The sequence below is a fragment of the Pholcus phalangioides genome, unplaced genomic scaffold, assembly GCF_987345545.1.
Source record: "Pholcus phalangioides strain wild (caught in Gottingen) unplaced genomic scaffold, Ppha-v1.0 ptg000015l_1, whole genome shotgun sequence".
Lineage (NCBI taxonomy): Eukaryota > Metazoa > Arthropoda > Arachnida > Araneae > Pholcidae > Pholcus > Pholcus phalangioides.
The window spans coordinates 83,985,756-84,001,923 of NW_028301608.1; the positions used below are offsets into that span (position 1 = coordinate 83,985,756).

At 38.9% G+C, this 16,168-nt stretch overlaps 1 protein-coding gene across 2 annotated transcripts; it reads right to left on the reverse strand.

Moving 5' to 3' along the window:
* Positions 1-4,509: 4,509 nt before the first annotated feature.
* On the reverse strand, positions 4,510-12,102 carry LOC149076875 (uncharacterized). 2 transcript variants are annotated; one of them, XR_016194116.1, is made up of 5 exons: positions 12,019-12,102; positions 7,389-8,217; positions 6,793-6,952; positions 4,850-6,669; positions 4,510-4,644 (listed from the first exon to the last, which is right to left on the reverse strand). XR_016194116.1 is itself a non-coding variant. In XM_089244599.1 (4 exons), exons 2-4 carry the CDS (start codon positions 8,190-8,192, stop codon positions 6,377-6,379), a joined length of 1,257 nt encoding a protein of 418 aa, XP_089100725.1. In that variant the 5' UTR covers positions 8,193-8,217; positions 12,019-12,102; the 3' UTR covers positions 4,510-6,376. The 2 variants fall into 2 exon arrangements, 1 of the variants encoding a protein (XP_089100725.1); XM_089244599.1 differs by having other exon boundaries at positions 4,510-6,669.
* Between the last annotated feature and the right edge of the window lie 4,066 nt (positions 12,103-16,168).

Below are 16,168 nucleotides of genomic sequence, written 5' to 3' on the forward strand. Positions count from 1 at the left end.
AAAGTCTGGGAAACAATGCTCTTAACACTTACAGCGACAATCCCGGGTGGGGGGGATATCTCATTTCTGCAATCCTGAGAGATATGTCGTCTTTTCTTGCAAACCTCTCGATTCGGCAATGCCGAAATATCTTGTCTTCTTCTAAACCCCTCATTTCGGCAATCCCGAGAAACCTCGTCTTCTTTCAAATTCCCATTTCGGTAATCCCGAAATATTACGTATTCTTAAAAAACCCTCATTTCGGCGATCCCGAAATATCTCGTTTTCGTAAAAATCCTCGCATACCGGCAATCACTAGCCCTGCACAGACAGCGCGCTTTGCCTGATAACATGTTTTCCTCCCCCCCTCCAGTCCTGTTAGCGGGCGGAGTCAGCTTTTCTTCAAAGTCTGATAACGAGACGGAGTGAGAGAGGCTGTTTTTCCCTTCCCTTAGAGATATAGGATTTATGCCTACACAGCCAGAGGCGGATTTAACGGAAGGCACACCAGGCGTGCGCCTTGGGCCTCCGAAAAACCTAAACTTTATTTTTTTATAATTTAAGGGGCCCAATATTTTCTTTTGCGCCCGGGGCCTAAACCGACTTTAATCCGCCACTGCCTACAGCATAAATAACAGAAAACGATAAATCTTCCTTGTTTATTATTATTTTGTGTTGAACAGGGTGGGGGGGGGGGGTGTTTATCATCTCACATAGGCTTACCAAACGTTCTCGTTTAGGAGGGCATGACCTCCTTTTGATGTAATTTCGTGTCCTACGTTTTACAAAATTAGACCTTTTGTCCTCCCCTTTTCAAGTTCCCGGAGAATTTTTTTTTTTGCTGGGGAAAAATCCAACTTATTTACAAATAAATATCTGGAAAGTTACTGAAGAATCAAGCCAGAATAGGGTCGGTATGTAAAAAAATAACTCATGCTTTTTTTCCCAATACTCTGTGACTTATCACCAGCCAGTGCCTGGAGGCCTCGAGAGAAGGGGGGGGGGGGAAGCCTCACAAAAATGAAACAGTAAATTCTCGAAAATTTCAATCTAACTAGGGCCTCAGGAAAATCACTTGGCCCAGGAGGGCGATGATGCTCTTAAGACGGTCCTGCCACCAGCTCCAGATTATCTACTCGATATGATTCAATATTATTGCAAGACAAACCGTGCTACTTTGCGATACGGATGCAGGCGTAATGGCAACAGCTTGTGGGGTGCGCCAAATTAATGGATGTAAGAACATCAACCTCACTTCTAAATATGAATCTAATGAAAGTGATGGGAAAATTATTAATTGAAATTGTTTTACTTCACTGTATATATATAACTACATCTTGCTTTCGTTAGGTCATTTTGCTCCGCCCCCCCCCCGGTAATTTTTTTTTCGTTTTTCCTCATATTACTGTATCATAGGCACCGTCGCCCCGTCCCCCAATAATTTCTGAAAAAAACAATTCAATGCACTTTCCTTCTGCGTACGTACTCGAGTCCCGTATATACGATATGACAAGCAACTTGCAGTTCCTCTTGGCTAGGCTGACCATATTTCCTCGAGAGAAATACGGGACATTGGGATTCCAACTCATTTATAGTTGCAGTTATCAGAATATAATTTATAAGTTGAAAATAATTTCAATCTTCGACTTCAATAAAGAATAAAAATTCAAGTAGGCTTCGTGGAAAAACCGGGACACTTTTGCTAAAAAGTCGGGACAGCCAAAAAAACAGAAAATACCGGGACTGTCCCGGGAAATACGGGACGTATGGTCACCCTACTCTTGGCTGTATTTGTATGATAATAACAATAAACTATTTACAAGATATACAGAGGACTGGATGTTGTGAAGATATTTATTATTTTAGATGTTAATTTTTTAAGGAAGGAAAAAAACTCATCTCTGCCTCTAGTCCTTTTCCTTCCTTAAAAAATTAACATCTAAAATAATAAATATCTTCACAACATCCAGTCTTCTGTATATCTTGTATTAACAAGTGGAGAGCGACATTCATGTCATAAATAAACTATTTGGAAAAAAAAAAATTTTAAGCAGCAATTTGAAAGGACTTTTATGTACTTTTTGAAGAGATACTTCAATTGTATGTAAAGTTGTAAAAATAAATCGATGTTTCCCTTCCAAGCGTACATCAAGTTGCCTATGCCTTAAAAAAAATCGAGGAAACCTCTCGGTCATTTTGAATGTTCCCAATTTGGGACATTTTCAGTAATGATTACGGACTAAAATGCAATTTCAGAGCTTCTGTTGCAATTTCGCTGGGGTTCAACCACAAATTGCCTGGATTAATTCGAAAACTAAGGAACACGCCCTGTGCGCGCACCCTTGCTAATGTCACTTTCCTCAACAGATGGCGCCAGTTTACACCGACGAAAACCCAGTAACTGATAAATCCTGAGCTTTTTTTTTTATAAATTATTCCCATCATCTGCTAGTTTTACCACTTTGCCTGAGGCAAGGCGAGAGGTTTTCTTTGACATAAGAGCTTATCTATTGCGACACATTCATTGGCATTTCCATTCGAAAGCTTACATAGCCTTCTTAAGCTCTTGTGTGAAGTACCCGAAATTATTCTTTTATTTTTAGGGGAAAATTTGTTTCACTATGAAACAAACTCTGAATATTTCGAACACATGAATATTTTTGTGATACGCTGACCATATTTGCTCGGAAATGATACGGGTCATTATCAAATCCCGTTTAAGTCACCAATCGCAGAAAATGAAGCGCCACTTGAAATTGCAGTGGATTTAGAAAAATGTTATTTTTGTAGTCGTAATTAACGTAATGTAATTTATGAATTGGGAAGATATTCAAATCAACCATTAAAAGTAGGCAAGTATTCTTTGTTGAAAATATTTTAAAAACCAGAACTGTCCCAAAAAACTACTAGACGTGCGGACACGCCAAACACTCCCCGCACGCGTTTGAGCCTTCGGATACGAATACCAGGCGGCGCCACAAGCACCAACAAACAAGTTTCTTGCAGACCGCCCTTTTCATTCCTAGAATAACCTTAGCCCTACATCTCATACACTTTGCCGAGACAACTCAAGGGGACAACTGTTCTATAGTGTCCCAATATTTCTACTTATCACGTATATATACACACATTTCTAAAAGCCAACTTGACTTTCTTCAAACCAACGATCAAAACTATATTCCCAACTCAATTACAGACTACAATTTTTTTTTTGTTACTTGAAATGGCACTTCATTTCCCATGCTTCACGACTACAGCTCGAATTATATGCACATAAATCGAATTTCAGAATAAACGCAAATTTGTGAAGGTTTATTGAAACTCGCACTTTATCAAACGAATATTGCTCGCAATATTTTCACTTCTCCCCCCCCCCCCACAAATATGAATTGTTTCCATCATAACGCTATTTTTAGAGGTAACCACTTTAGCAAGTTATTGCATACATGTAGGGATATTTTTATGGTAAGTGAATATGCACTAAAATGGAAAATATGCATTTTAATGAGATTTTTTTGGATCATTTTTAATGCATATTTTCCCATTTTTGTACATATTTTTGAAAAACAAACACAAAAAGGCAAATGCCAAGTAGCAGCTGAAAAAAGATGCCCATAAAAAAATATGGGTGCGTATATAGTATTTTGGCATTTCTAAGGGCATATAATCTGGGATCTATTCATGACTCATTTCAGCAAGAGTTGGCGTCTTTTAGCAGTCTCGTATTTTAAAGTTCCCGCACAAATATGGTGAAATTCATATTCGAAGTAACTTTCAGCAAACAATACTGGTGATGCCACGGTCAATGTCCCATTCAGTTCTCGAGCTTTACCCCCTTTTGGATCGTTTTATGCAACACCTACCCGTTTTTAATCCCCTGAATCCAATGGAGATTGGTCGACAATGCAAGAACATATCCTTTCTAAATAAAGGCATTGAGACCTGGTAATCGGCGATGGTGCTCATTCTCCAGCCCAGAGTACGAATATATTTACTGATCTTCCGTGCGACAAATCCTGTCGAGCAGCAATGGTTCCCGACCACTCGAGACATGTTAGCTAGACTACCATGGTAACCGAAGTAATGTTCCAGTCGCGCATAAGCCTTCCCAATGATTCATCACTTTAAAACAGCTATCATCTTGTATCGACATATTACAATTATTTCCCAGTAACAAGCCCTGGCATAGTCGCAAGTACACCTAGTATGAAAAATTTTCCGGGCAATATACCTTTCCAATAACTATCGAACCATCAAGCCCAACTTACCCATTTCATACATATTCGTTTGATTGGCAGTTGCGATGAATGCCACAGTGGAGACCAGAACATTGCCTAAGCCAACATGAATCGTGTATCACCATGAATTGTTTCAATACATGATCATTTCGCATAACCAGATTGTACGTAATCAGTACATCAGTCAGCCTGGTACAGAACCCAAGGAATAATTACTCGGCCGCATTACTATTTCAAATTTCATTTCAAAATTGTATTTTCTTTTGTGAAGGAAGAAACGGCCAAAGTCAAATCAAAATAACAAATTGGTTTATTCAGTGATTTATCTCGATTGTTCCACAATTCGCTTTCTCCAGTCAACGATCAGTACAAAATCAATCCAAATATTCGAAGAATGATTTAAATCACACCACTGCAACTGGATAATCTACACATAAAAAAACCATTTATTACTATTAATCAGCAAGTCTGGTGAGAGGTCTATACATTTACGCAGTCTAAATTCAATCATTCTAGTTTTAAAATCTAAACTTTTATTAATTAAAATTAAATTTTTGGGGAATAATTAGAAGTTTCATTTAATGTCTCAGTATCCTAGCATTAAAATCTCAGAAGGAAAGGAAGGAACCTACCACACAGCTGCTGCTTCACTCCACTGGGGACACCATGTAGAACCTCTACCCTGCCCTGTAAAACACTCAAAAGCACTTCCACATTTAAAAAAAATTATCAAACTACCAATTTGTAAAGAACACAGAAAGGATCCAACTTACCATATTATCTATTTCTCAAATTCAGAGCACCATCAAGCTTCAGAGACATCTTGCTTCTTGAACGCTTTCCGCGATAAAACCAACCGACCGAACGCAACGCGATACTATCACACTAAACCTTTCACACACCATTCATAATTTCATTTGCTGTGCCATTATTTGAGTGGGGCAACAATTTCAAAAATTAGAAATTATCACCACATCCAAATATGACCTCCTATGAGACAATGAACAAACAGGCTTTCGTTTCTTTAATTACAATCATTAAAAGATTTACATTTAACAGAATCACTACAATTCCATTACATCAATTGCATATGTATAAACCCAAAAACATTTCTACCTTACATTCACCACCATACTTACCATCAACAACAGTTAAATAAGAATAAGCAATAATTCATAAAACTAAAAGAATGAAAAATTCAACTTACCATAAAATTTTAAGATGTTCTTCTGCCTTCAGCACGATTGTTGAAACCGGATCACCGAGTGATTCGCTACCGAAACGCGGTCTTTAGCAATACTATACGATATCGCACTTTAAATTTCCTACTGCTTCCAAGAAAATAGCCAACACAGGTTAATAATTTATTACACACAATTTCACATGACATTACAGATCACATGGTTGAACCAATATGAAAATAACCTAATTTTACATAGTTTTAACATTACAACTAAGTTATACACTTGCAAGTTAATCTAACAGCAAGCACTGATAATTAAATCACATGTTATAATTAAAAATCACATTAAACACCTAATTCATGATTTATTAATTAAGGGTCATTTTTTAAAATTAATACAATAAAAAAAAAGGCTCATTGTATTGACAAGTAGCCAAACAAGCATGTAATTACTCAATAAATCAGTTCAAATCTCAATCCATAATGTTAAACTTGTGCCAAGTGCACATTCGCAACTATCAATTCACACACTGTGGAACATATGAATTGACATTTCAGTCATTAATTTCAGCTATAACAGGCTACTATCAATTCAGTGAGACATCTTAAAAATACAAATACTCACCTAAAGGAAGGTTCCATTATCCAATGAACCCTTCCAATAATCACAAAAACGAACAAAAAGGGGAAAAACCAGGTGATTTATAAAACATGGATCCACCATTCTTCATAGAATATCTTCACTGCTCTCCCTTAACTCTGATAGGTTTTAGCCTTATAGCACTTCCATTAATAACACAAGTTTAGGGAGCAGAAACATTTAGACAAGCTTATGTACCCAAGAATCCAGGTATTGTACAAGCTTACACCTATGCAAACTGCAATATCTCGACCAGTCGCTTCTGCAATAACTGCTTTAAGCTCAAAGACTGTCATCAACTTCAGGGGTTTAACAATTAAATGCCACCACAACCAGTCATGTCTTTCCAGACAATAGTAATTTGCAAACAAGGAGGTGGCAGTTTTTGTCAATGAATTCACCTGGATTTTCTTCAAGAACATATTTCAAGTACAGTAAATAAAAACAAACATATTTACCTTGTGACTGGGAATCTGACTGTACAAGTGCCTGGTCTTGGTAATTACTTGGCCCAGGCATCGAGCTCTGATCCATGTACATCATCATAGACCTATCGGATGACTGATGAGAAGGCCCCGCTACAGGTGATACTGGTGGCTCGTCGAATGTTAAGATTGATGGTTTGATATCTGATAAATAAAAATCTAAATTACTAAGCAGAACTCACTGATAACAGCAGCTCACTTTACTACTTACATTATTACAGCTCACTAAACTACATAATCCAAATTTACCTTCCCACATGTACTAACCTTGTGGACTGTCAGGACCTTGCAGATGAGAAGAACTGAGTGCGTCTGAAGCTGCAGAGGAAGGAACAAGAGCTTGACTGTCACCCAGGCCTATTTGTGATATTTCAATGCCGCTGGACGATGGGAAATGTGATGACATGTTACTAGATGCATTGGAAGCCTGTAAAAAAATATGTAACAATTATTGTTTACCCATAACTTTTAGACCATAATCTCAAACTTTTTATTCCATAGCCCCCTTCAAAAAAGTTTTCCTCTCACTGGCCCCCCCCAACTCAAGTAAACCCATACAATCCTATGTTAAATCAGTAGGTTCTATCGCCCCCTTGGACCCACCCGGGGCAATATCACCTACTTTGGGAAACACTGCTTTAGACCATTAACAATTGTTTTATTAATTAAAAAAATTTCTTACGCAAAAGCATTTGGCAAAATAAAAAAATCTCATTTACTTCAATACTTACATCATTTTTTAAAATTGCCTATTTCTATGGAAAATAAAATTTTATATATTTTCAATCTTCTGGACTTGTTTATGTCCACAGAAACCATAAACTAAAATAAATTAAGATTTAGGGTAATTAAGAAATACTTACGTTGTCTGTGGTGAGAGTTTGCTCTAAGAGCTTTGAAGGCTCTACTTCAAACTCGTTATCATCCCCAGATGGCAGCTCTTCCACCTGAGCATTCATTTGACGTGATGAGCGATGATGCCTAGATGATGAAACCCTATTTACAGATGGATGAACCTGAGATTGTGATGAATTCGACTGGAGCATATCACCTGCTCCATCCATGGAAGCATCACCTGACAGTTCTTCGATTTCTGGGGAACCAATGTCTTTGATTTTAGATGGTACAGATTCGTCATCACTTCTATTAGAGCCACTTAAAGACCTTCTTCTAGGTCTGCCTCGTTTCCGTTTACCTGACAATGGTGAATCTGGCCTTGAAGAAGATTGATTTTGTTGCATAGTCTGTGCGGGTGTCGACTGCGGCGTAGATATCTCTTGCTGAACCACCCCAGACGCTTGACGATTTTCTCCAGACACTTCAACGAGTCCTTTAACCTTTAACGTCTCAGCGGTCTTCAGCAATGCCGACAGCTGGTCTTGTGAAACATTCACTTCACCACGATACATGAAGTCTATGATAGCTTTTAGATCTTTGTACGACATGTCTTTCAATATCACTATTGGGTGCTTGCAGGGATTCTCCAAAAACAAACTCTGGAAAAAAGGGCTGCAAGCTGAAAGCACCATTTTATGAGCCTTCAGGCTCAGTCCATCACAGGCAAGGGTGACGTCAACTAAGGCTTCAGTTGACAACAGATGCTCAAACACATTGAGCATGTTTGAGGTGTGGTTGTTCCATTTAAGGCAAAACTGTTGGCTCGACATTTTGGCTGCAGCTGACTAGTTTAACCTGTGAAATAAGGGAAACATACAATCAGTAACTAATATAAAAAAAATCTGTACAACCTATTGGAAGTACTTGTTAAGTTAATAAAAATCAAGATCTTAAATGACTAAAAACGCTCTATAATACATTCTAACACTTATGCTGGAATAAGAATTTCACATTTTGAAGTAAATTTCACATGCCAGCATATACGAAGTTGCTAGAAATTTTGAATGTGTGCAAAATGCATGTACAGTTAAGTAATATTTTCCATGGGTTTATACCGAAATTGTTCTGTAGTACCATGTTCAGTATAACACTGACTAGCAACATAATCCGTGAATGAATCAGGATCCAAATTCAACCTTACTCAGTCACTACAGGTAGCTTGGTACCCTACAACTTTTAATATATTGAACAATTTTAATCTTAGAATACTTGATTAACGCCTTAATATTAAGGCATTATATCGCATAACAATGAGTTCAATCAAACGTGCCAACTTTGGAATCCAGAGATTCTTCTGATAGGGGGTGGTACCCCGCACTCATCTCATAACACTTGTTCAAAAGAATTTTTTCATCAATTGCAGCATAAAACATAAGTTTCCTTTCATGAATACTATCAGTGATTGATAATCTTGGGTATATGATATGAACACTTGAAATTTTTTTTTATATTTAGCTTCATATAGCTTATATTTCTTATATAGCTTATATTTCTTATATAGCTTAAGTTTTATATTTTCTTTCTGAAGACATTTATAATCAGAGGAAACAATTTAAAAAACTTCAACCTAAATCTGGAGAGTTGGCAGGTCTGCAAGAACTAATATACAATACAGCACTGATTTCAAGTGCATATTTGCAGCTGCTGGAAAACTAGTAATTTTTATGCTAATCCAAATTCTGTATAAAAAATAAAATAAACTTTTAGAAAACAATATAAAGTCGAATCCCATTATAACAAACTCCAAGAAACCAGAGAAATCACTTCATTGAAATTTTCGAACGAAATTGTTATAAAAAAGAATTTAAGGTTGTTTGCATTGTTCATATATAACCTTATTTAAGGGATTAGAAAAGTGTTCATTAAAACGAGATTTTCACTATAACAGTATTCGTTAATACTGGATTCGACTGTATAGATTTTTTCATCAATTGCAAATTTGGAACAATGTAATTGTAAAAATTTTCCCCTTTTCTAAATAGTGACATTGTGCTAAACCATGGCCAAATAGCCAATCATCGCTAACCAATAGATTTAATCAAATTACTTAAATGAACGCCAGGGGCTCTGCCACTGAACTATTCAAAAGGAATAGTTTTGCAGCAAGCATAAAAAAATGTTTTGCCATCCTTTCAGAAATTCTGGCATACTATGGCATTCAACATTTTGGTGTAATTTTGTCACAAATACCCATCGAGCTGGATGGCGCAGTCCAGCAGAGTTCCTAAAATACAAAGCTGCTGGCGAAAAAAAACTTGTGTGTTTACCGCATGGCTGTTAATGGAATACAATAACGATTAAACAGGAAATTCGGCAATCAAGGTCATACCCCTATTAAATGATTGCCCATAAACGCTACATCAACAAAGTCATGTCTTTGCCAGTTGCTTAAATGAGGTCACCAAGACTTTACCACAGTTGCTCGATGGAAATTACCACAGCTGTCCTCAATGAGTGTTTCCCCTAACCCCCAAGAAAAATTTCACAAATTTAACTAACCAACTAATTTGTTTCCCTGACTCATCAGGTCGTTAGCAATTCTTAAAAAAAAATTTGAACTATGCAATCGCAAAATGAGATTTTATAAGAAAAATTTGAGGGGAAAAATAAAGCATTCCAAGATATGTGAAGCCATACAACATTAGATGCATAAATATAAACATGTCAAACACTATCTTCCTTTAAAATTGCAATAGCAACTTTGACTCAAGGGCCCGTTTCTAGTATATAAATTTCTATGGAAGAGCCCAGTAGACTAGTCTTATTCAGTTATTGATTTATTATTTAAAAAAACTTTGAATTTTGTCTTTAATTACTTTTTAAGCCGCCGCAGAGCCTGGTGCCGCAGTTGAGAACTGAATTAGATTCAACACAAAATTTAATTATAATCAATTCATATTAAGTTCTTTTCGTTCATTGCACAAAGAGTAAAACAAGCCATTTCACATGTGCTCATAACACTGCAGAGGACAATTCAAGTGCCCCAAGGTAGTTTCACATCTAAATCACCCACAGCACCTTACACATTGCTCAAGCGACCCTGGCACAAACAGATAATTCACCAACATATTCACATGATCATTCAAGTCACATTTCAACCAACAGAACATTTTTAAATAAAACAGTACTATCAATCAAGACTTCGTCTGTATAACTGACAGTATTCCAGCACACAAACTTGTATAAAAACATGGCTGACGAGACCAATCAGAAGTGTCAGGTCATGGTAATCGGTATTAACACCAAATTTCATATACATTTATAAAATTAATTTCTTTCCGTGTCAATAGGCACAAAACCAAGAAATCTTTCACAATTAAAAATATCGTTATAAATTTGACGAGCCTCAACATTATACACACCTACACATGGAATTAATTCTCAACATGTATATATATGTAACATGAGATTCATGAGATTCAAAATAATTCAATAAATTTTCATGTGCAGTAAATTGCACATCATTACCATACAACAGCTGTTCCTAAATTAATATCAGTTTTAAAATACTACAAATAAACACGAGAACCAAGAAATATTTAATTCTTGACCAGTCAGGTGGTTACGAAGGTGCACTAGTTTTCAATCTAATTGCTTCAACTTTTAAAAATTAGTAATTGCTACAAATTTTTTGTTAGAATTTTAAAAAGTATTCAAATGTATTCGTAAAAGTTGTCCTTTTAAAGTATACATTCATCACAGGAAAATTCATTTTATCTTCACTTTTAAAAAAGAATAAAAGGGAATAGAAATTGGACACCGGACAGATTAAAACATTGACTCAGAAAAAAGCCCTCCCAACTTCATAAATACGTGAAGCATTGCAGTATTTTCATGCTGCACGAAATCACTCAAATTCAACTTAATCTAAAAACTCATCACCTTAATTACTTCAGTAATTGCATACTTATTTCAGTAGATAACAAGAGTTTAAAAAAAATACAAAATGAGACGCATACTTCGTTCTACTCAAGGTCAAAATTGTTAAATTATCAATCGCATGGGAATGTATACCACGGGAAAAGACAAATGGAAGTTTTAAACAATTCAAAATTACCAACGGAAATATAACCGGGGGCGCCGCCGCCCGCCCCCCCCCCCCACAAAGACATCTTATAGGGAAACTATCCTCGGTTCGCGGAGACATTAGCGTAATATTAACAATTCAACATTTAAGTGTAAGGATCTCGTTATAGACTTGAAAGAAAATATGTATACAATTGCGGTGGGGATTTATAGCTATAAATGTCAATGTATACTAAGGGGTCAATTAAAAATTGAAATGATGAAAACACATTTAGTTGACATTTCTTCTTACGCGTGGTCAATAATTGAATATCGATAATCAAAATGCTTCTTAATACGTTTCGGGTATCAATCACAAGGGAAATTTTTTTTTTTTCCCTTCCTAACGGAAACCGGACATTCGCAATATGGCGGCCATGTAGAAACAAAAGGGAGTTCTCAAAGGAACGTAGGAAAATTCAAATTTCTAACGCGAAAATTAAATTCGAAGCTCCGGAAATTTAAGAAACCGCCGAAACGTTTCGAAAACGCGTTAAAAATCTCTAAAATACATCGGAAAATCGTACTCACAAAACAAAATGGCGAAACTGAAGAACGGTTTGCCGGCTACAAAACCAAAGTATGTACAGCACGGCCGACTCCTGGAATCTAACTGACGAAACGGGGACGAACGCCGATCATCAAGGGGTCTCCCACCAATCAGATTCGAACAGCTAGCATGACGTCATATGGAATCGTGCCCGCTATTGGATGGTGCCGTCAAAAAATAAAATCGTTCCCTTAACTGCTATATTTGGTTATTTATCGCCAACTAGTTTTTTTTTTTTTTTTTACCTTGTTCAAATTAAGCCTTGAACTTGGGAAAATTTTAAATAATAGTCCTAGAATTTGAAAAAAACCACGATTCTTTCGAACAAATAAATTTCTATCCGTTGATTATTTCCTTTATAGAATCAACGAATTCAATTTTTTTTTCATTACAAGGGGGGGGCCCAATATGAGGGAGGCTGATGTTGCTACCGTAAAGGGCGGCCTCCATCCCCGAAATAAATCTTTCTTTTTTTTTCTATAGAATGTTTAGAAAGAGATCAATGACAATCTTTGAGATGGGTCCCCAGCTCTATAATGTTCAAGGGGCCCCCCTCAGATATGGCAGGGGCCCCTCTCTAATATCCTCCATATTTGGATCCGGGAAAAAGGAACATGGTTCACAAAAACGTGTATTTTGCTTCAGAATTTCAAAAGTAATCATGCCCGAGACCACCCCCCCCCCGGATTTTGCGATATGTACCCCCCGCATTCTGAAATAAGTTGAGATTTTCGGTGCCCCCCGCCCCCACAGGCTAGACTTTTTACCGGCCCTTGTATAGTGAATTTATAGCATGAAAAATGGTGGTAATTGTGCCGGGCCTCAGGACTGGATCCCTGTCAGCCCTTTCCTTGTGGGGCCATGGCTGCATACATGTCCCCTCATAGGGAATGCTGACAGGGCAAATGACCAGGGTAGGCCCCGAGAAAAATCTGCAATTTTTTTCTATATATATATATATATAGGCCTACATTTAGTTTTTGAGGGGGAATGAGAAATATGACCTAAAAAACTGTATGGGGGGGGGGGCTACTGCATATCAGACTTCATGCATAGCTCCCACAAGGTTGGGGGCTCATAGGGCCCAGAGCAGGAGCCCCAGGGATATAATCTTCAAATTTTTTTTTTGTTTTTCACAAAAGTAACGAAGTTTCACGAAAGTAATCTTGCTCGCGTTCCCCCTTCCCCTTGATGGTGCATACATGCCCCCCCCCCATCTTGAAGGAGGTCCCCACCCCCCTAGGCTCGATGTTTTACGGGGACCTTGGCGAAATTTTTCAGAGCCCCCCTACATTCACAGTGAATTTATAGCATGAAAAAGAAACATAAAATGATGGTAATTATGTGGGGGCCTCCCACCCTTGTGGAGAACGTGGCTGAATACATGCCCCCACCCCCACATGAGAAATGTTGACCAGGAGGACCCGAATTTTTTTTTCTATACAGGGCTGAATTTACTTTCGAGGGCCCCCCCCCTTCCGAAAAATATGATCTAGAAGACTGAAAGAAGGATGTGGGTGGGGCTGATGCATGCTAGGCCTTCTTCAAGGTTGAGGGTTAGCAAGGCCCAGCCCTTTGAACCCGAGACAATTCTTAATTTGTTTTTCCGCATAAGTAATGAAGAAAGTTTCATGAAAGTAATCGTGCCCGGGGTCCCCCCCCCCCGATGCTGCATATTACCCCCTCCACACATCCTGAAGCAGGGTCCCTAGGCTAGGGTTTTTGGCTGGCTGCAGTGAATTTATAAGATGAAAAAAGCAAAAAAACGATGCTATTCGTGACACCTCTAAACATTCTTTGGTACTTCAGACGAGTAACTTATAGACCTAGGCTACCGCTCCCTCTGGGCCACCCCCCCCCCTCCATACATCTTCTGTAAAGCAGAGGAAGTGGGAAGGGGAAGATGGGCCCGTGCCTATAATACAAAGGCAAGCTATTACAGGGCCCTGAAAATTTGTTCTGCTATGGTTACTGTAGAAAGCCCCCATGCAGAGCGGTTGGAGCACCAATTTGTCGGTGAGACGCATTAAATCTTTCGGAATCGGTTACAAAGGTAGGCTTAGGTTCTTCCTAATTTGCATAAAACGCATCTTCCTCCCCCCCCCAACACACACACACACACACAGTGCTGTTTCTCAAAAGTTCGGGCCCTGGGCAAATACAAATTTTCGTGGGGCTCTTATGCATAGCCTTCTTTGAAGAAGAGGCGAGAAAGGCCTGTGGCTCTCAAAAGTAACTGATTTCGGGGTCTTGAAAATTCTTGGGCCCTTGGGACGCGGCCCTCTATGGTGCGTGAAAAATTGGCCATCTATAATGGCCATCTCTTACAAGTATAACCGGATTTAGATGTACTTAACAAGGAAGAAAATTTCAAGAGGAGAGGGAGGGTTCTTCTTTTTCTTTCAAACCGAGCACAACTCAGGTCTATCACCATCTATGGGCGACTTGCTACCTAGTGAGTTGTGCCGGAAGTGTAACTGTGTGTGAATGAGTATCTATATAGTGTTGTTTTGATTTTTCAGTGCCGCCATCTATATTTCAGAAGTGAAGTGAGTGATGTGTTATGATTGAATTATATTTTAGGGTAGGGTCTACTGAGGATTCAGGGTGGCTTGAAAAGGTATTTCGCAGTTCCCCCTCCAGTCGTGGCCAAGTTGACAGGGCTCCAGCCTTGGAGCCCGGGACAATTTTTAATGTTTTTTTTTTGCTTACAAATTCACTGTACGTGTAACCCGTGAAAAATCTGGCCTGGGGTCCACCCAAAATCCAACCTAGGGGCCTTGCAGCAAAATTATGCGGGGGGGGGGGGGCATGCCCCCACTCGCCTTCCACATTGTTACTTATCTGTCTTTCTCTTCTTAATTTCTGCATTTTCTTTATTTCTCGCTGGTGGTGGGGGGGACCTCCTTCATTGATATCCTGCAGTGTTTTGCCTTTCAGTTTGGACCAATCCTTTGGAATTAAAAAACCCACGGCCTCCGAGTAAGTCATTCCACCTTTCCCCCCCCCCCACCCCAAGAGGCATTTTCACTCGCGAGTCTCGCTTCAGTCACGTGGGGGAGGTTAGAAAAATACCTGTTCCTACTACTTTGTCCAGGGCTGTCTCGAGAGCATGAAAGGCTTCGGGTAAAATGATTCTTCTGAGGACCCCTACACTTGACTGAAAATGCTATCCTACCAATTTACATGCTTGAAATTTTAATCAGACTGTGTATGTAAATTAGGGGGGGTGGCAGGTGGTATTTCTAATCACGTAGGGGACCCCCAGGAAAATAACTTTGCACGAAGACGTGTGATACCGTTAAAACAGCCCTGCATTGTGTTTCTCAACCTAAAGCAATATAGACCCACTTGCCGCCCCCCCCCCAGTGGAGTATTGTCTTCATTTCTGTCCCTTGGGGCTTATTACGCCCAATTCCTACACCCTTCTGATCTTTTCTTGAATTTCTGCCTCTTGGCCCTTTTTCTGCAATTTCTATACTACCCCCCCCCGATTTTTAATTTTTGTGTGCTGTGTGCTCCCCCCCCCCACTCCCGTTTTTCTCTCACTTCCTATATTTTCTACTTCCTCTTTTCTTGAATATCTGCCCAGTGGTCCCGTTTCAAAATCTCTACACCCCTTGCTTCTTGCTCTTTCCTAGAAAGGAAATTTCTTCACACCCCCCCCCCTCTTTTTTTTAATTTTGGCCTCCCCTTCCTTTCGTTCTATCTTCTTCTGTACCTTTCTAGATTCCTGCCCCCCCCCCCCACTGCTGTTTTCTGAATTTCTGCCTCTTCGTTTCTTCCCCCCCCCCCCAATTGCTATACCCTTCCGAATTTCAGGGAACGGGGAGGCAAATCTCTTCCTTCGCATTTCCGCCCATGCTAATAGTGATTTCTTCAATAAAAGAAACTAGGGAGCAATAGCCCCCAGGTTCCCCAACGTATCTGCCTATGCTCCTTGGACTTTTTCAGCCTAATTTCTACACCACTAGTCTAGAACTTTCGACCGGAACACCACCTTTTCCAGGCATTTCCTCTCACCTCCCAATGATGCTATTCCCTCAACTTCTGCCACCCCCCCCCCGACTCCCTCCCCCCCCCAAATTTCTGCCCTATCAGCCACTATTTCCTCGATTTCTAAAGCCTTCA